This window comes from Rhinatrema bivittatum, chromosome 1, assembly GCF_901001135.1.
Source record: "Rhinatrema bivittatum chromosome 1, aRhiBiv1.1, whole genome shotgun sequence".
In the NCBI taxonomy this organism is placed as follows: domain Eukaryota; kingdom Metazoa; phylum Chordata; class Amphibia; order Gymnophiona; family Rhinatrematidae; genus Rhinatrema; species Rhinatrema bivittatum.
The window spans coordinates 600,997,415-601,018,321 of NC_042615.1; the positions used below are offsets into that span (position 1 = coordinate 600,997,415).

Here is a 20,907-nt window from a genome sequence, read left to right on the forward strand (position 1 = left end):
GAAACAGAACCTAAGATTTTACAGAACCTGAATATTCTGACATTAATTTACATTTACAACTACAGAAATCTAACAGTTTTTCTTAAACCACAAGTCAACAACAGAAATTACACTAAACTTTTAATTCTCAGTCACTCTCTAAACTGTGCATGTGTGCGCTTGTACACACACAAGTCATGAACCTTGTGCACATGGCAAAACATAATGCACACAAAAAATCCTGATATTTTATATGGATTATAGTGGCGCGTATGAATTTAAACAGCTTATGAAGTCGCACGAAAGAACATTTTTGCGCATATTGCCTTTCAAAAATTTGAGGGATTATTATTCTCAGTCTAAGCCCTAATATGTAGTGAATATCAGACCATAACTGGATGGCTGGCCATATATATCAATCCTGAACTAGTCAATCACATTAACTCATTCATGGTTTAAGCACACAAGTTATTGTAGCTTGGTATTTATTGCTAAGACTACAAAATTCAACATTTAATAAATTCATAAACATGAAAAAGGGATACAATGTTTACCAAAAAGAATCATAATTCCAGACACCTTTTAGTACATTTATAGTCTATAATTGTGTTGCAAGTCTCAGAAATAAATCAATGATTATTATACAACAAAAAAAAGCTTCTGCCACTTAAAAATCATAAGTAGAGATTTAGAACAGGTTTTACTGACATTTCACATAAAAGGCTAACAGTACTTTTATTAATGTGTGGACACAAATTTCAAATGGTTTAACAAACAATTATAATGAAAGTATCTGTTCATAACACTAACAGGCAACCATAGTACATACTTTGTTTCATCCATGATTTCCACTTCCGCAGGGGCTGTGATGGGTGCATTTGAATGTCCTGCAGTTGGGTCATCTGTGTTCAGCTCTCCATTCGTTGAACTTACAACCTGTAAATACATACCAGAAGCATGAAAGAAAAACACCTCTACAAAACTAAATAACTGGATAAATCTCACATTGCTATAATTGCACAGCATAACAAAAATCTATTAGTGCTGTTAATGCATTACCATTATGGCTGCTGGTCAAAGAAATCACCTAAACATGACTTTTATTCCTTTCACCATCCTAATTTGTCATGTTAAAGCAACCTAAATAAAATCTACCATCAGATAAGTCCAGCTTCAAACTTCCACACAGAGCTTTAATAAAGATCCACAGGAGGCGGGGAAACACTTCTTGGAAAGTACTGACTTTGTGAAAACAAAATTTTGATCTGCATTTTCTAATTAGGCAGTGTAAACCTAGAAAGAATAAATTAATTACAGATCTACCAGTCATTCTAACAGAGATGAGAAGCAGTCAGGCTGTAAATATAGCTAAGGAGTCTGCTTTTCTCTTATAATCCAAACATACCAATTAATCACTCCAATTTAAAAAAAAAAAAAAAAAAACAACTTATGCACATAATATAAATGCTACAAAAACTGCTTATTCCATCTTTGTATCCCTGCTCTGCTTGCTCTCTTGATCAATGCTGGTGCTGTCTCATGGTGCAGCTGCTTTCACTTCTGGCTCCATTATGGTACTGATGAGTTGAAGCTAGTGCCAGTACTTCCAGCACTGCTCTCATAAAAACAGAACGAGCTTTGGAGCAAATGTAGGAAGATGGAATAAGTAAAGACAGTGGGGGTGATGGTGTGGCAGAGATGAAGTGAAAAAAAATGATCTATATAAAATAACTACAAAATAAACACCAAAATATATACTTTGCATACATGAAGAAAAAGAATTCCCAGCTATAGTGGACTGCTAGACATTCAGAATAGCTATGAAGATATGACTATTTAAAATGTAATTTAAAATGATGAAAAGTTAAAATATGATTGCAAGCAAAAATGAACTAAAAAAAATCTATAAGCAGTACTAATACGCTCATTAAATTATTTTTATTCCAGTCTCTTTTTGTATATTAGTAAGTGTATCAGAGGCCAGGATAAGCCTATAGTGGGTAAACCATGATTCTAATATAGTGCAGACACATCACATCATACATAGGCTTAAAGAAGAAAAAAAAAGTTTAAGCAAATTTTTCAAAACAGTTTTTCCAAGAGTAATAAATCAATTTTGGATATGTAACAAAACATTTTTATGCATTTCCCAAAATTGCCAAAAGACGTTCAGGGCTTATGACTCATACACTAACACAAAACCCCCCCCAAAATATAAAAAAAAATAAATTATACTCATTTAGGGGAAAAAAAATAAAAGCACTATTAACAATAAAATGTTACCTTTTGGGCAGAGGAAAACATGAAGCCTTAAGACATTTAGCTGTATTAATATAAATCCTAAATCATTTATGATTTTCAGAGCATGTGAGACTGTGCTTTATACCCAGTCACCTCCAACTGCTGGGGTTCCTGCCCAATTGGAGCCAGCCTCATTGCAGCTCATTGCTGGGGCAATCGGAGAAAGGAGTGGCACAGTATGCTGTAGACCAGGGGCAGCCAAATCCGGTCCTCAAGAGCCACAAACAGGTCTGGTTTTCAGGGCATCCACAATGAATATGACTGAGATGGATTTGCACACACTGTCCCCATTATAATGCAATATTCTCTTATGCACATTCATTGTGGATATCCTAAAACCCAGTCAGTCTGGTGGCTCCTGAGGACCAGATTTGGCCACACATACTGTAGACCTTCAAAATCATGGCAAGCAAATAATTTCTCTCTTCTGTTCTACTCAGAAGATAAATGTATACATCCTTGAACCCAGTGTTTCAAGCTCAGGATGGCCTGAGTATCAAATTAAAGAACACGTTTTCTACAATGGAGTTTTATTTCCATATCTACACAGTAAGCATTCCAGAGTAAAAATTATAGAAACCATCACTATAATGGTATTGTGGCTCAGTGGTTTCAGTTTTACAAACAGCACTTTAAGCACTCAAATGGCCATGCATATATGTATGTTTTTAATTAACAAAGTGTTCTTTAGCTTGTTACATTTTCACAACTCTGACAAGGATGAAGGAAAGATCGGCTCTGTGGCCTAGTCTGTAATGCTGAGGAGGATCCAAATTGGATGATTCTCTATCCATTGGGACTGCTCAGACCTGGATGCATTATAGATGTGGTGCCACTTAAGACTTAAAAGGGAAGATGGTGCCCACTGCTATGGTAGTCTGTGTGCCAACATGTGATGCTGAGGGCATGCCTCAAAGGTGGACCTCTGTAATCCTCCGGGCTACAAAAGGGTTCCCAGAGTCTCTTAGGCATAGGATCTTAGGAAGGGAAGGATTAAAAATGGAGGGTGATTATAAAGGGGGAAGTGCAATTAAAAAAAAAGATGAAAAACACCCTGAGCTGCTGCACTGTATGACAGCCAAGGGCACAAGATACCTGCATTACAAATCCCAACATCCTCTCTCCTGGTAGGGCAAGTGGTGCTCAACCTCTGCCCCAACGTAGGAAACACTGAATGACGCCAAATGACACTGGGTAGCTATGGCAACCAAATGCCAGCATCACATGACTGGGGCAAGTGGGGATGGCAACATTGCTTACCTTGTAATAGGTGTTATCCCAGGACAGCAGGATGTAGTCCTCACATACGGGTGACGTCACCGAACGGAGCCCAGCGCGGGAAACCTGTCAGTCAAAGTTTCTACAAACTTTTGACTGGCCCTGAGAGGCCACTGAGCATGCCCAGCATGCCATGATATTCTCTGTCACAAGAGTCTCTCTTCAGTCTCGTATGTAGCAAAAGCGTTAGTAAAAATAAAATAATAAAGGTATGAGGCCCAACTCCGCGGGGTGGCAGGTGGGTTCTGTGAGGACTACATCCTGCTGTCCTGGGATAACACCTATTGCAAGGTAAGCAATTTTGCTTTATCCCAGGACAAGCAGGATGCTAGTCCTCACATATGGGTGAATAGCAAGCTAGAGGCCGAGTCATTAGTGGTGAAGCAACAGTAAAGTATTGTTGTTGAGAATGAGTCAGCCGAAGATCATAATAAGTTGGTTGTAGAAGGAGTTGAGATTAAACTGGAAACAAGTTCTTTAAGACAGATTGTCCATAGGCTGAATCTTGTCTTCCTTCTTTGTCCAAGCAGTAATGAGCTGCAAAGGTGTGAAGAGAACTCCATGTTGCGGCTTTACATATGTCAAGGATTGGCACTGAACGATAGTGTGCTACTGAAGTTGACATTGCTCTTACTGAATGTGCCTTTACTCGCCCTTGGAGAGGAAGGCTTGCTTTTTCATAGCAAAACTGTATGCAGTCTGCAAGCAAATTGGACAGAGTATGTTTACCCACTGCTTTACCCAGTTTGTTTGGATCGTAGGATACAAAGAGTTCTGTGGATTGTCTCTGAACTGCAGTACGGTCTATATAAAAGGCAAGTGCACGCTTGCAGTCCAAGGTATGCAAGGCTGTTTCTCCTGGATGGGAATGAGGCCTTGGAAAGAATGTAGGTAAATTTATGGATTGATTCAAGTGGAATTCCGTAACTACTTTGGGAAGGGATTTTGGATGTGAACGGAGAACCACTTTGTCATGTAGGAACTTAGTAGAAGGCGGATATGTTACAAGTGCTTGTAACTCACTAACCCTTCTAGCTGATGTAATGGCTATGAGGAAGATAGTTTTCCAAATGAGAAATTTAAGATCACAAGAATCTATGGGTTCGAAGGGAGAGCGCATGAGTCTTGTTAATACCACATTCAGATCCCACTCTGGGAAGGTGGTCGAATTGGTGGTTTAAGGTGAGTTAAACCTCTCATAAATCTACTTACGAGAGGTTGTTTGGAAATAGGTGCATCTCTCATCTTGTTATGGTAAGCAGAGATTGCACTTAAATGTACTCTTATAGATGCAGTCTGGAGACCAGATTCCGAAAGATGGTATAAGATTTCTAGTAGAGAAGTGGTGGGGCAGGTGAAAGGATTTATGTTCTTTTCCGAGCACCACAAACTGAATCTTTTCCATTTAGAAGAATAGTTCTTTCGTGTGGAAGGTTTACGTGAAGCTATAAGAACTTGAGATATGAGGTGAAAGATTGAGAGGTTGTAATATCAAGCTTTCAACATCCATGCTGTCAAGGATAGGGATTGAAGGTTGGGATGTCGCAACCGGCCCTGATCCTGAGTTATGAGAGTGGGAGCTACTCCCAGACAAATGGGATCTCTGACAGAGAGGTCTAGCAGTGTGGGGAACCAAACTTGTCGAGGCCAATATGGGGCTATGAGTATCATGGACCCCTTGTCCTGTTGTAGTTTCACTAGAGTTTTGGTTATGAGTGATATTGGAGGATACGCGTATAGTCGGCCTGAGTTCCAAGGCCGAGCAAAGGCATCCTTGGCCGGCTGATTCTTCTGTTTGTGTAGAGAACAGAAGTTGTCCACTTTGTGATTCAGATGTGACGCAAAGAGGTCTACTGTTGGTTGTCCCCAACGTTGAAATATCCTGGTCGCTACTGAGGGATCCAGGGACCACTCGTGTGGTTGGAACTGACGACTGAGTCGATCTGCCACCACATTGTGTATGCCCGCTAGATAAGTGGCCGGGAGGAACATTGAGTGGTTCAGGGCCCAGTCCCAAATCTGTGCGGCTTCTTGACAAAGGAGATACGAGCCCGTACCTCCTTGTTTGTTGATATACCACATGGCTACTGTGTTGTCCATATGAATCAGAACAGTTTTGTGTGAAAGGCAGTCCTTGAACGCATGCAGTGCATAACGTATAGCTCGAAGCTCTAGAAAATTGATTTGAAATGTTGCTTCGAGGTTTGTCCAAGTCCCTTGTGTTTGGAGATTGTCTATGTGAGCTCCCCAACCCAAGGTGGATACATCTGTAGTTAAAATTATCTGTGGAACTGGTTGTTGAAAAGGGAGGCCTTTGCACAAGTTGTCCTTGTTTGTCCACCAACGTAGAGATGATCTTAGTTGTTGGGTCAATTGAATTGGATAGTGTAGCGGTTGAATGGCTTGGATCCATTGTGATCTTAAAGTCCATTGGGTAATCCTCATGGCGAGCCTTGCCATGGGTGTAACATGAACCGTGGAGGCCATATGACCCAGTAAGGTCAGAAACTGATGAGCTGTCACTTATTTCTGTAAGGAGATGGATTTTGCTAGTAGAATGAGTGTGTCTGCTCGATCTACAGGTAGAATGGCCTTTGCTAGATTGGTGTTCAATTCTGCTCCTATGAATTGAAGCAGATGAGTTGGAGTGAGATGGGATTTTTGATAATTGATGAGAAATCCCATAGAGTGAAGTAGAGTAATTGTTCGTGTTAGAGAGGTAAGAGCTCCTTGTGGAGACTGACTTTTTATGAGCCAGTCTAGATATGGGAAGACATGGACACCTTCTTTGTGCAATTGTCCTGCTATTACTGCCAGGCATTTGGTGAAGACTCTGGGAGCAGATGCCAGTCCAAAAGGTAGAACTCTGTACTGGAAATGCTGATGTCCCACCATGAAGCGCAGGTACTTGCGATGAGGAGGGAATATTGGTATGTGAGTGTAAGCATCCTGAAGATCCAGAGAACAAAGCCAATCTCCTGCTTGAAGAAGTGGAAGCATGGTGCCTAGAGAAACCATCCTGAACTTTTCTTTTTTCAGAAATTTGTTGAGGTTTCTGAGGTCTAGGATGGGACGTAGGCCTCCGGTTTTCTTTGGAATGAGGAAATATCGGGAGTAGAATCCTCTGCCCTGCTGTGTCCGGGGTACTGGTTGTATAGCCCTGGCTCTCAGAAGGGTGGATAATTCTATTTGTAACTGATGAAGTTGAGAATTTTGTTTTGGGCAGGAAGTTGGTGGAAATTCTGGAGGAATTGAGATGAAATTTAGTTTGTAGCCTCAAGAGACTATGGAGAGTACCCATTGGTCTGATGTTATGTTTTGACAATTTGTATGAAAGTGAGATACTCTTCCGCCCACTGGTAGATTTGGTTTGGGATTTACAGGTTGGATTTGTCCTCTGGTCTGTGTTTCAAAAGCCTGTCGCAGGGCCTGTCTGCCCAGGAGGTTGAGGACGAGCAGGCCTAGATTGTCTGGCCTGGGATCATTGTTGTGGCCAGGTAGACCTACCCCTAGAAGTGTGGGGGTAGTATCTGCGTGGCCTGTAATAAGGACGTCTAGTTTCTCTTCGTGGAGGACGACGAGAAGACTGAGTAGCAGGCTCTTGTGGGGTTTGAGACAACTGCCGTAGGGTCTCAGTGTGGTCTTTAAGTTGTTGTACAGCTTCCTTAATATTGTCCCCTAGACAGGGCAGATCCACCAGTTTTTCTTGGACCTCAGTCCTGACGTCAGATGCTTTGAGCCAGGCCCATCTACGAGCAGTGATGCCAGCTGCTGCTGTTCTGAAGGCAGTCAAAATTGTTGTAGACTGCTCTCATCACGTGTTTGCCAGCCTCCAGGCCTTTGTTGATTACAGCTTGTGCTGGTTTCTGGAACTGTGTGGGTAGGGAGGTAACAAACTTCCATTTGTTTCCAGAGGTTCCTCTGGTATTGAGTGATGAACAGCTGGTAGGCAGAAATCTTGGTGTTTAACATAGAGCTCTGATAGACCTTCTTTCCCCATAAGTCTAGTAATTTGTGGTCCCTACCAGGTGGAGTCGATGAGTGTGGGTGCACACGTTTGGATTTTTTCTGTGCCGACTCCACTACCACCGACTGGTGTGGTAGTTGCTGTTTGTGGTAGCCTAGGGCTGGCTGGACTATATAAGTAGTGTCCACACGCTTGTTCACTGCAGGAACAGAAGATTGATGTTCCCAAATTCGTTTCTGAAGATCTAATAGGACCTCATGGACTGGCACTGCCAGTACTTGTTTGGGTGGGTCAACAAACTGTAAAACCTCAAGGGTTTGTGCCCTGGTTTCTTCCTCTGCTGTAAGCTTGAATGGAATCGAGTCAGCCATGCTTTGGATGAATGATGAGAATGAGAGATCCTCTGGGGATGACTTCTTTCTCTGATCCGGAGAAGAAGGGTTGGACAAACTCTTCTGAAGAAAATTGAGAGTGTTGCCCATCCCAAGAATCCTCATAATCTTCTCTGTAAGGAGATTTTGGTGTTTCTTTAGGTTTTGGAAAGTGAAGGCCTGAGGGGCCTGGCTGTGGATCATCGATGGAAAATACAGCAGTAGTGTCCTGTGGCCTCGTAGATGGTAAATTATCGATTACATCTTGATACCTTTTTGTAAGAGGCGTCGATAGAAAGCCTCGTCTTGCACTTCTGGTGGCTCGAGTAAAGGTTGTCTCGATGGTATCGAGGGTGTCCTCGATGTTGTCATCGACGGAAGCGTTATCGCAGTCATCGACGTCGATGGAATAGGGAACGTCATCGACTGGCCCGATGGAATATGGGCAAAAATCGATGTCGATGATGTCCATAGTCTCGGCGTAGTTCTGATCAAATCGATCGAGGTCCTTGGTGTCGATGAAGGCGCCATCATCGGTGTACACACCGGCATCAGTATTCCTACTGGCATCGGCGGAATCGCCGGGACAACTTGCTCTTGAAGAGCCTGGAGGACCGCTTGCCTTATTAAAATAGACAATTCCGGCTGAACAACTGATGTAGCCATCAAAGTTGTAAGCAGTGGCAGTAAGGGAACATCCTGCGACGTAGTTGAAGTTGTGCTTGGAATCGGCGTAGACGAAGGCCCAGGCGCGGAAGGTGCCGGTGTTTCCTGCTCTCTGGGCCGCTTCGGCATCGATTCGTCCTGGGACATCGACGTGGAGGATGACGGACGTCGATGGCGATGCTTAGGTTTTTGATGGTCCGCCGATTTCGTAGATAACACCGACGATGGTGAGGACGGGCGATCACCGGATCCGTCCGGACGCGTTTTTTTTTTTTTTTTTTTTTTAATTTTATATTTATTGAATTTTTACAACATAATACAAAGAATTACTTTGCATAGCAATACAACAAAAGGTTAAACACATAAGAAATATATTCCTTTCCATGGTATTTCACTAATAACAGGTAAATTTCCTTTTATATTTTCTCAAGAAATATTCAGGAGAGAGATGAAATAATAAAGAAGAAAAATAGAAGAAAATCACTAATTAAGTAAGGCTCCCTGACACTACCCTCTATTTATCTTTATGCGAGTACTTTATGATGGAGGGGGTGACTTCTTGGCATCAATGAACTTCCTTAAATGATCAGGATTATAAAACACGTACACATTTCCTAAGTATCTAATTACGCATCTAGCAGGGTATCTCAACAGAAATTCTCCACCCAGTGTACGAACGTCTGGGCGCATTTTCAAGAAATCTTTCCTACGTAACTGGGTTACTCTGGATAAGTCAGGAAATATACGGACGGGCCCTCCCAAATAGGTAACATTTAACACTTTGAAATAATATTTCATAATCAAAGCTTTATCTTGTTCAGAATATAGTGAGACAAATAAAACCAGTCTTTCCATAACTTCAAAACCTGAGCTTTCTAGATATTCAGATAAATTCTCAAAATCAGCCGTAGCCCCTATAGGGGAAATCTGAATTTGAGTCTGTCTTTGTTTCAAAAAGAAAATTTTCTTTGGTGTTGGTATCTTCTCTTCTGGGATCTTCAGAATTTCCTTTAGATATCTTCTAAACGTTATTAAAGGTAGTTCACCGACTACCTTAGGGAAATTTAGTACCCTTAAATTCAGTTGTCTTAAATAGTTCTCCATAGATTCAAGCCTACGCATAGAGGCTGCTTGTTCTTTCAAAGACATCACACTCAGTTCTGATATCTGTTTTAAATCATTTTTCACTTGTATTAAATTGTTTGTTTGTTCATCACTATTTCTTTTTAGCTGAGTTTCCAAAGAAGATATTTTTAAAGAGTTCTCGTCCGTTTCCCGGGTATATTCATTTACTGCCCTATTCATCCCGACTATCAAGTCCCATAGGGATTCCATAGTGATTACAGCCGGTCTTATAACCTGAAAAGGGCTTCTCATACCGCCTGTATCTCCATTTTCTCCTCCTCCCCTTGATAGACTTTGGGGTATTCTCTCGGCTCCTACCTCGTTCCTTGCCGAGTCCTCTGGAGCCACGGAGAAAAGTGGTATAGTCCCTTGCTCAATAACCTCGTCAGAGCTTCCACCCGGGTGAGAGAGATCTGCAACTTCATCTGCAGACTCCTCCACACGATCGACGGGGTCTGAGCTGTTGTCCTCGGCTGTTCGTGGGGTCGATACTTCCCCAGGCGGCGACGGCTCTCCTCTGCCTGTCCCGCCAGCGGGGCTCGAGACCCGATTTGGATTTAGTGGCATCGCAAATTGCGGGATGACACGCTGCCCACTTGAAAGTGTTGGCTCGGATGGATAAACCCTCACTTTGCCCTTTCTCTTGTGAGGCATTTCAAAAAAGAAGAAAATTAATCGCGGTAAGAGGAAAGTTTGGGGAGCGTCCGTATATGCGACTGTTCAGGGAGCCATCTTGGATCTCTCTCCTTGGACGCGGTTTTTTAACTAGTGCTCGTTTGGTTGCTCCAGCCGGAGACGACCTCGATGACTTGGAAGGAGAGGGAATTAACTGTAGTTGGAACAAATGTTCTATCTTCTCCTGCCTGGCCTTCCATCCTTTTTCTGTCATTTCGGCACATTTGGGACATGTACTCACGTCGTGTTTTTCGCTGAGGCAGAGAACACATTCCAAATGTGGGTCGGTTATCGACATATTTCTATTACAAACAGGGCACTTTTTGAATCCTGTCGCCATTTTGGGATCGACGGCCGATGTGAATTCGTGAGAGTGAAAATGAGAATTCAAAGTGAACGGTACTCATCAGCCAGCGAGAATAAACCCCGTGAGAGACTTTGTGAGAGAGAATATCAAGAAATTGAGAATTCTAAGTTTTAGTCACAAGAATTCGTGAAGAATGCAACGGCTCCAGTCCCACGATGCGTGAGGCAGCGCGGAAAAGCGAAGACTGAAGAGAGACACCTGTGGCAGAGAATATCATGGCATGCTGGGCATGCTCAGTGGCCTCTCAGGGCCAGTCAAAAGTTTCTAGAAACTTTGACAGAAAGGTTTCCCGCGCTGGGCTCCGTTCGGTGACGTCACCCATATGTGAGGACTAGCATCCTGCTTGTCCTGGGATAACTGGTAGCCCTCTACTTGTTTAGGCTTAAAAAAGCAAATGCTCTTTTGTCCTTTCTGCTATCCCCACTTGCCGAATTACTGTCCTGATATGCTCAGACCATCTTCAGTGAGGTTCTATTCTGCAGCTTATTTCCTACTTGCCACTTCGCTTTCCAACTCTGCTCTCACTGGTTAATTTTCTAATATATAGATTACCTGGCTAGGACTGGGCACTACTTAAAAAGAATAACAAATCTTAGGAGCATGCCAGTAACTAGACAGTGAAGGTATATTCCCAGGGCTGTACCAGCGATCACTGACCACCCAAGTGAAGTTCTAGCCATGTGACAAAAGCATCAAGTGACTTCGATTCCTGATGCTTCCACTGATAGTTAAAGTGGAGAGCTCAAGCGAGGAGCCTCTTTTGTATGATTTATGGAATCTACATTCAAAATGATTAAAATGAAAAGGAATCATGCAATGTGGATTAAAATAAAAGAAAAAAAGGGGATGTGGGAGGCAAAAGGAAGACCAGCAAAAGCCCATAAGCACCTTTTGCCCATTAGTTAGGGGAAGTTTGATGCTGGGGTGAAAACTGGGGCAGGGAAGAAACATGTTCTCTAAACCAATGTCTTGGATTTCCTCATCAAGTCTGTGTACAATTCTGGTCGCCGCAACTTAAAAAAGATATAGTTGCGATGGAGAAGGTACAGAGAAGGGCAACCAAAATGATAAAGGGGATGGAACAGCTCCCCTATGAGGAAAGGCTGAAGAGGTTAGGGCTGTTAAGCTTGGAGAAGAGCCGGCTGAGGGGGGATATAATAGAGGGTCTTTAATATCATGAGAGGTCTTGAACGAGTAACTCGGTTATTTACACTTTCGAATAATAGAAGGACTAGGGGGCATTCCATGAAGTTAGCAAGTAGCACATTTAAGACTAATCTGAGAAAATTATTTTTCACTCAACGCACAATAAAGCTCTGGAATTTGTTGCCAGAGGATGTGGTTAGTGCAGTTAGTGTAGCTGGGTTCAAAAAAGGTTTGGATAAGTTCTTGGAGGAGAAGTCCATTAACGGTTATTAATCAAGTTTACTTAGGGAATAGCCACTGCTATTAATTGCATCAGTAGCATGGGATCTTCTTAGTGTTTGGATAATTGCCAGGTTCTTGTGGCCTGGTTTGGCCTCTGTTGGAAACAGGATGCTGGGCTTGATGGACCCTTGGTCTGACCCAGTATGGCAATTTCTTATGTTCTTATGTTCTAACAGTTTATAAAACAAAAAAAGTGATGCTTATTAGCAATCATTAACTGGTTATTTGAATTTTGCTTGCACAATTATCCCAATGGGTAGGGTTTTGTTTACATCAACTATCTCTGGTCACTGCTAGGGTTCACAAAAAGGCATCATTTTGATCTGGAGTACATTGGAGAAATTACTTACCTGATAATTTCGTTTTCCTTAGTGTAGACAGATGGACTCAGGACCAATGGGTATAGTGTGCTCCTGATAGCAGTTAGAGACGGAATCAGATTTCAATCTGACGTCAGCACTACATATACCCCTGCAGGACGCCATGCTCTTCAGTATTCTCTTCGAAAAGCAATTGTGGATATATGTGTGGCTGAATAATTTGATTAACTTGGTTAACTTGGATTACTTAATTAACTTGAACTGGTTGATGTGGGTTATAGCTGAAGACCGCCAGTGCACTCAACCGAAATTCGCTGATACCTGGCAACGATGTGTGTCCTAATTAGAGGAAAGTGTGGCTTACCCGTGTTTGTCTTGCTCTTGGAGATTGTCATCTGAGGTTCCGTGTTTGGCGGCAGCCGTGGGGCGGGATGCTGAGTCCATCTGTCTACACGAAGGAAAACAAAATTATCAGGTAAGTAATGTCTCCATTTCCTAGCATGTAGCAGATGACTCAGGACTAATGGTATGTATAAAAGCTTCTCCCGAACCAGGTGGGAGGCTGCTTATAGCCCACTTAGTACTGCCCTTGCGAATACTGTGTCCTCCCGAGCCTGAACATCCAGGCGGTAGAATCTGGATGAGGTGTGAATGAAGGACCATGTCGCCTCCCGACAGATCTTGGCGGGTGACAGCATCTTGGTTTCTGCCCAGGACACTGCCTGGGCTCTAGTGGAATGAGCTTTGACTTGTAGAGGTGGAAGCTTGCCTGCCTCTACACAGGCCGCCTTGACTACCTCTTTTATCCAGCGGGCTATGGTTGCCCGCGAGGCCGCTTCCCCTTGTTTCTTCCCTCTGTGAAGGACGAATATGTGGTCCGTCTTTCGTATGGATTCCAACCTCTCCAGGTATCAGACTAGGATTCTTCAGACGTTAGGATGTCAAAGACGGCGAGATTCTTCCGAGTCCTTATGTTTGCCTGGAGATGGCAGAGAAATGGTTTGGTTTAGATGGAAGTGAGGAACCACTTTGGGGAGGAAGGAGGGGACCGTGCGCATAGCTGTATGGATCCCGGTGTGAACCTGAGGAACTGTTCTCGGCAGGATAGTGCTTGGAGTTCGGAGATGCGACGGGCCGAACATATTGCCACTAGGAATGCCGTCTTCAAAGTTAGGAGTCATAGGGACAGACCGCGAAGAGGTCTGAAGGAGGATCCCGCTAGGAAGTCTAGTACTAGATTGAGGTTCCATAGGGGTACCGGCCACTTTAAGGGTGGTCGAATCTGTTTGACCCCTCTAAGAAAGCGGGAGACGTCCGGATGAGATGCTAGGCTGTTGCCTTTCTCTTTGGCTCCGAAGCAGGCCAATGCAGCCACCTGAACCTTGATGGAATTGAGAGACAACCCCTTCTGTAAGCCGTCCTGCAGAAATTCCAGGATCGTGGGAATTTTAACTGTCTGCGGAAGGATGTCGTGGTCCTCTCACCAGGCTTCGAATATTCTCCATATTCTTATGTAGGTTAGCGATGTGGAGAACTTGTAGTGACATAGCTGATAAGTCGAATGACTGTTTAAGGATGGATTCCAGATATCTGTCCTAAGCATCCTTGAGTGCCGCTCCTCCCTCGACTGGGATGATAGTGCGCTTTGTGACTGAGTAGACCATGGCGTCCACTTTGGGAAACACCAGATGATCTTTGGCTGAGAGTTCCAGTGGGTAGAGGACTTCTAGGGCCCGTCCGCCTTTGAAACTGGCCTCTGGAGCATCCCATTCCAAGTCGATCAGCTGTTGTACGGCTTGCAGCAGAGGGAAATGGCAGGAGGCCTGACGGAATCCCTCTAGGAGAGGGTTAGTCTTCGGTTCCCCTGTGGCACTAGTGCTTGGGATGGCGAGCTCCTTCAAGCTGTGAACCACGAGATCTGATAGTTCGTCTTTGGAGAAAAACGCCTCATGGTTCGGTAAGGTTCCGTTCCTGGAGGGATTTCCCCTTCCTCCAGGGATTCTTGATCTTCGTCAGAGGTGTCCGTGTCCCCTACGGTGAGACTTTTGGCCGGAGGAGGCATGTCTCTGGGGGGCCTAAAGGGCCCTGGTAGGTTAGGGTCTTCTGGGAGAGGTAGTGGCTGTGCCATCGGTGGCGCCGGTTGCATGTAAATGAAGGTCTGTACAAGGATCCTGGGTCTAAATTGAAAACCGCTGCGTCCCCAAGGGGCCCCGTTTGAGGGAGGCTTGTGCTGGGGGTAGCAAGATCCGGTGTACTATCAGTGGATCCGGATTCCTGTACTGGCTGGGGGGGGGGGGGGGGGGCTTGACCTGGTTTTCCCAGAGCATCCTCGCACTGTAGACCCAGGGCTGTAACCTCTTCGTGCTGCGCAGCTCTTATGTGGCAGGCTGGGCAGAGGGTTTGAGCCTTGACCTTCTTGGCCGGTGGAGTCATGATTTGTGCGTTTAATGTGCGCGCTGGGAGGCCTAGATATGCGCTCCGGGTGCGCCTAAGATGTGCGTGTAGGCCGGGATGCGAGCACAAGATGCGCGCGCTGCTGTGCGCACAGAGTTAACTTATGCGCCCGGCACCGTTGAGCACGTGGTTGCGCGCCCGGCCCCCTTGTGCGCGTTGCTGTGCGCCCGGCACATATGCGCGCGTTGCTGTGCGCACAACTAAGTTGTGCACCCAGCTTGCCTCTGTGCGCACGGATCAGTTAGGCGGACAGGGCAGCGATCGAGGGAAAATGGCTTCGGCGACCATATGAGCAATATGGTGACCACCTCGGAGGGTCTCCACGTGGGAGGACCCTCGTATTGGATCGGGGTCTAGCCTGGACAGGGCTGATCAACCAAACAGCAGACACGCCGACTGGCAATCTGTGCGGCTTTCCGAGCCTCGGAGACTGGAGACTTTTAGAAAGTTTTCTACCTTACCTTGTCTCGGCGTTTCCGGTCTCGTTCTGGGCTGTCTCCGGCTGCGTGGGGAGAGGGAAGAGTACCTTCACCGCCGCGTTCGGTGTGGCACCCACTGCCTGTCAGTCGCTCCCATTGCCGGGGTCTAAGTCCGCACCTGGGACCGGCTGCAGGACCGAGGCCTACCTCTGAGGGATCATGGAAATCACCTCAGGAATTCTCAACTGGGGGAGGGACCTGTAGGTATCCCTGCAGGAGAGCAGGGCTCGTCTGTAGAGGTAAGATTTCTTCTTGTTTGTAATTTCTTTAGTTTAATTACTCTAACGCTGTGCAAGCGTGTTAGAGTCCCGAACTGCTATGGAGACTGAAGAATACTGAAGAGCAGAGCTTCCTGCAGGGGTATATGTACTAGTGCTGAGGTCAGATTGAAATTTGATTCAGTCTCCAACTGCTATCAGGAGCATACTATACCCATTGGTCCTGAGTCCATCTGCTAAATGTTAGGAAATCTTCTCTTCATTTAGTAGGTCAGCTATGTGGAAGGATCCTCCCTTTACTTAACTATTTGCTGACGCTTGAGGGGGGAGGGGAATGATTTGATATTTCATGAGTGGAGACTACATCTACTTTGGAAGTCCTCTGGCATATCAAAATATATTTTGTTTCTAGATCTGCTCCCACAATGGTGGTGCTGCACATAAAGGAGGACAAACTTGCTAATAGACACGTAATCAGCATGGCAGTAGTGAAGGCAACCAAAAATCTATAAGCTGAAAGTCATCCAGTAGTAGACATGCTAAGGAAGAAGGCACTTTGATGCCTCTTTAATAAATCATTCAAGGCAACATATAACCTGAAGCTTAATAATGATACTGTTTACTTTTAGGTTGCTTGCACCTTGGACAGATGATAGATGAACAGTAGTATCGACCACAGGGCGTATGGGGCTGATGATGCAGTCTATGATCATAGGGCACCTGCAAGTGTTACTGTAAAACATTGGTGGATATGGGGACTTTTTTCCATGAATAAGCCCACTCCTTGCACTGGCCCTTATTCCAGCAGAATCTTATTGGCTAGATTTTTCCCCGGACAGCTTCAGGGGTGTCTGTCTCTCCTATCCTGAATCTATTAATGGGGGTTCCCCTTATTCCTTCATGCAAAAGCATAGGAAAGTGAGGGAGGAGATGCCAGGTACATGAGGTATGGGTAGGCAAAACAGCCTTTAAGCATAGCGAGCATTTACAGTCATTTCCATTCAACTAATCTTGGTTTTGTAGAATGAAATCACTATTTTAGTTAGTCGCTTCAGCTTGAGAGGTTTCATAATTACAATTTCAAGTTTGCCTATGATAGCATTCAATACAAAAACTTAGACTTTTAGGTTGCAAATAAATATTTTGGAACTTCTAATTTATATCTGCTAATATCACAACTTAAAAATCACTTATTACACTCAATTACTGCACAATGGAAACTGAGTCTGCAACTCAGGCTGTGTTCCATTGCTACTATTAACCATGACAATAACTGAAGTTGAGATGACCTTTTTTTATTTAAACAATTTTTAGCTCATTGATTCATCTAAAAATTTCACCTGTTACACTACGTGTAACTTTAAATACATTTTTTATAATGGATTTTAACCTGTAGCTGAAGAGACAAAGAATCAAGTACAATTCCCAAATTAAGTACTTGTGATGAAATGGCTATAGAAAAACCAATAGAAACAAACAAGGTGGCTAGCAATAGAAAACTCAGGGGGGTTTGTTTCAAATTAAAAGTAAGACTATTTAGACATCCAGCTCTTAACTACCTTAAGGAAATGCAAGATTCTGATTTCATGAAGGGAGGAATTAAAATGCCTCAAATTTGTCTTGAAAACCACCATGAAAAAATGAAGAAAACAAAGACAATTCAATGTAAAAAAAGACCAAGCTTCTACAATCTAAATTGTAGGATGTCATTATATAGTATGTCAGATGCAGTGGAGGTGTCAAGCAGCACAAGAAAAAAAGTTAGTGCCTTACTCAAATCCTCACCTAAAAACAGACACTAGGATTAAGTAATGTCTCAGTGTTGCGATACTATTCAAAGCCAAACTGAAAATAGAATATGGTATTCTCATCAATGAAAGTGTACAGTTGACGTAGGATAGCATCAATGACCGTAGAAAAGACAGGTAAAGAAGAAATAGGATAATTTTCAAAATGGTCTGTTTTCACAGTGGAAAAAGGTAAACAGTGGAGTGCCTCAGGGATCTGTTCTTGGACCAGTCCTTCTTAATATATTTGTAAATGATCTGCAAAGGAGTATGATGAGTGAGGTTATCGAATTTGTAGATGACAAAATTATTCAGAGTAATTAAGTCACAAGCAGATTGTGATAAATTGCAGGAAGACCTTGTGAAACTGGAAGACTGGGCATCCATATGGCAGATGAAATATCATGTGGACAAGTACAAGGTGATGCATATAGGGAAAAATAACTCTTGCTGTAGTTACATGGTGTTAGCTTCCATATTAGGACTTACCAACCAGGAAAAGATCTGGGCATCATAGTCTATATTGCATTATAATTGTCAGCTCAGTGTGCAGTTGCAGTCAAAAAAAGCAAACAATGTTAGGAATTATTAGGAAGAGAATGGCAAATAAAATGGAGGATGTCATAATGCCTCTGTATCGCTCCATGATTAGACTGCACCTTAAATACTGTGTGCAGTTCTGGTCACCGCATCTCAAACTAGATAGAGTTGCACTGGAGAAAGTATAGAGAAGAGCAACCAAAGTGATAAAGGGCATGGAACTGCTCCCCTATAAGGAAAGGCTAAAGAGGTTAAGGCTGTTCAGCTTGGAGAACAGATGACTGGGGGGTGGGGGGGGGTATAAGACAGAGGTCTACAAAATCATGAAAGGACTTGATCAGGTATATGTGAAATGATTATTTACTCTTTCAGACAATACACTATCTAGGGGATGAAGTTAGCAAGTAGCTCATTTAAAATGAATCATAACAATTTTTCACGTAACACAATTAAGCTCTGGAATTCATTGCCAGAGAATATGGTTAAGTCAGCTAATGTAGTTGGCGTTTAAAAAAAGATTTGAATATGTTCCTGGAGTGTCCATAAACTATTAATCAATAGGGAATAGCCACTGCTTGCTGCCAGCATTCGTAGCATGGTATCTATCTAATGTTTGGGTACTTGCTAGGTACTTGTGACTTGGATTGACCATTGGTGGAGAGCTGGTACTGGGCTTCATGGACCCTTGGTCTGACCCAGTATGGCATATCTAGTGTTCTTATATCCTAAAATCATTCAAATCTGAATTGCTTTCTTCAATGGACTGAGTAAATGATCCTCTTGCAGAGAGGCATTCACCAATTTAGATATAAAGCCACTGATGTCAGAACATAAAACTTTCATTAGAACCTGGTAACATGAATTGAATGGACCGCATGTTTCATTTTCTTTTTCAACAATCTTCACATGATATTACTGAAACAGCTTGTGAGAGAAGCCTAAAGAAATATGTCCAAACTTATCTTCAAAATAATTAGCAAGCTTCTCATATCTAATGATAGCATGAGAGGAACAATATCTTTATGAACTGTTGAAGACTTTACAATAGCAAACAGTTCTCGCAGTTAGGTACTTCCCTAATCCCTAACTTTAGCAGTTTCTTTTCTTAGGCATCACGTTTAGACGTACACAGCTAGAAGTCAGAGGGCGACTGTTTTCCGTCAAATACCTTCACCTTCTAAGATGTCACTTGGTTATAATTAAGATGTTAGTGAACCATGGGGCACATTTCCTTCTAATAGGGGTTATGTCCAGAGCTATATGGAGTGTCTTTTGCCATTCATAGAGAGCAGAGGAAAAAAATCAGACAGGTCAACATGGCCACGCCTAAAACATTTGTGAGAAGTAGACATCTACAGAAAGAAAACATTCAAATCTTTACATTCCTGGGTGTTTTTTGTTTTTTTTTAACCGTAAGCAAATGTGTAAAATGGGGATTTTATCAAGTAAACTAAACAGATGGAAGATAAAACACCAGCAACACAACGGGAATACAAAACTCATTTTTGCTGAATACCTAACCACCAGGACATTGAAAATCCACTTAGCAATCATGTTCCAACAAACTCCAATACAAGATTGATGGAGGAAGCCAACTTGTTACTGCATTCTGTTACTCTGTTACTGTGTTTTAGCTTACATTTTCTTTACTTATGTGGTAAAAATGGCATTAACTCCCAATGCTATAAGCTAAAGCTAATTGTATGCTAATACATTGGAAGTTTTAAAAAAACCCATGCTAACATGAAAATGTGCACAAAGACGTTTAATGTACATAAAAAATGCTTTCTGCTTAGAAAATATTATGTGCACAAAGCGTACTTTCAATGTATAAAAAATGATTTAATAGACAACCTGCAGTACACAATAAAATGTATACTTAAAGGATTACACATGGTAATATAAAAACATACATAAGCAATTACATGAATTACAGATTCATAAACATAAAACATACAGGACAAATGTTTACGTATCTTAAGAATCATATACACATACATCAATCAATCTTAAAATTAAACAAAAACAAAGTACTCTAAAATTAAGTCAGGACGGCAAATTCCTTAACAAATAAAAAGCCTTAAGCTGCTTTCTAAAGGACTTAAGATCTGTAAGTTCACAATATGGCTAATAGTAATGAATTCCACAGTAATGAGCCAGTTACTGAAAAGATACATTTCGAGTTTCTTGAAGTCTGACCCTTTTAAAAGATGGCTGCACCAGTAGATGATATTCAAGAAATCAGGTGGACGTGAAGACCGCCTGGTAACATGCCTGCCTGGTGCGAAGGTGGCAGATCTCACGCTCCACCTCGATAGGATTATAGACAGTGCTGCGGAGGAGCCGGTTGTCGTGGTACATGTGGGCACCAACGACATAGGAAAATGTGGGAGAGAGGTTCTGGAAGCCAAATTTAGGATTTTAGGTAGGAAGCTGAAATCCAGAACCTCCAGGGTGGCATTCTCTGAAATGCTTCCTGTTCCACATGCAGGTCCCCAGAGGCAGGCAGAGCTCCAGAGTTTCAATGCGTGGATGAGACGATGGTGCAGGAAAGAGGGATTCAGCTTTGTAAGGAACTGGGGAAACGTTTGGGGAAAGGGGAGACTTTTCCGAAAGGATGGGCTCCACCTTAACCAGAGTGGAACCAAGCTGCTGGCACTAACTTTCAAAAAGGTGATAGAGCAGCTTTTAAACTAGAACAAGGGGGAAAGCCAACAGTCACTCAGCAGTGCATGGTTCGGAGAAATGTATCCTTGAAGGATACTAATGAAACAGGCATCCCAATAGAGAGGTTCCATTAAATGCAAACATAGTTCATATGCATATGTGTAAAAAATCACCAAAGCTAATGAGTTCCGAATTATCCCAAACAACTGAAAAGCAGGTTGTTAAAACAAGCAAAAACCACACTTTGAAATGTCTGTATGCCAATGTCAGAAGTCTAAGAAGAAA

The 20,907-nt window shown here is 42.9% G+C and overlaps 1 protein-coding gene across 8 annotated transcripts in view; it reads right to left on the reverse strand.

Moving 5' to 3' along the window:
• Window positions 1–20,907, reverse strand: part of CSNK1G3 (casein kinase 1 gamma 3) — a 448,270-nt gene that overhangs the window by 22,665 nt on the left and 404,698 nt on the right. For all 8 annotated transcript variants that reach the window (XM_029619760.1, XM_029619702.1, XM_029619712.1 and 5 more), the window contains one exon: window positions 809–915. In XM_029619760.1, the coding sequence (XP_029475620.1) occupies window positions 809–915 (107 nt within the window). The remainder of the gene's footprint in view (window positions 1–808; window positions 916–20,907) is intronic.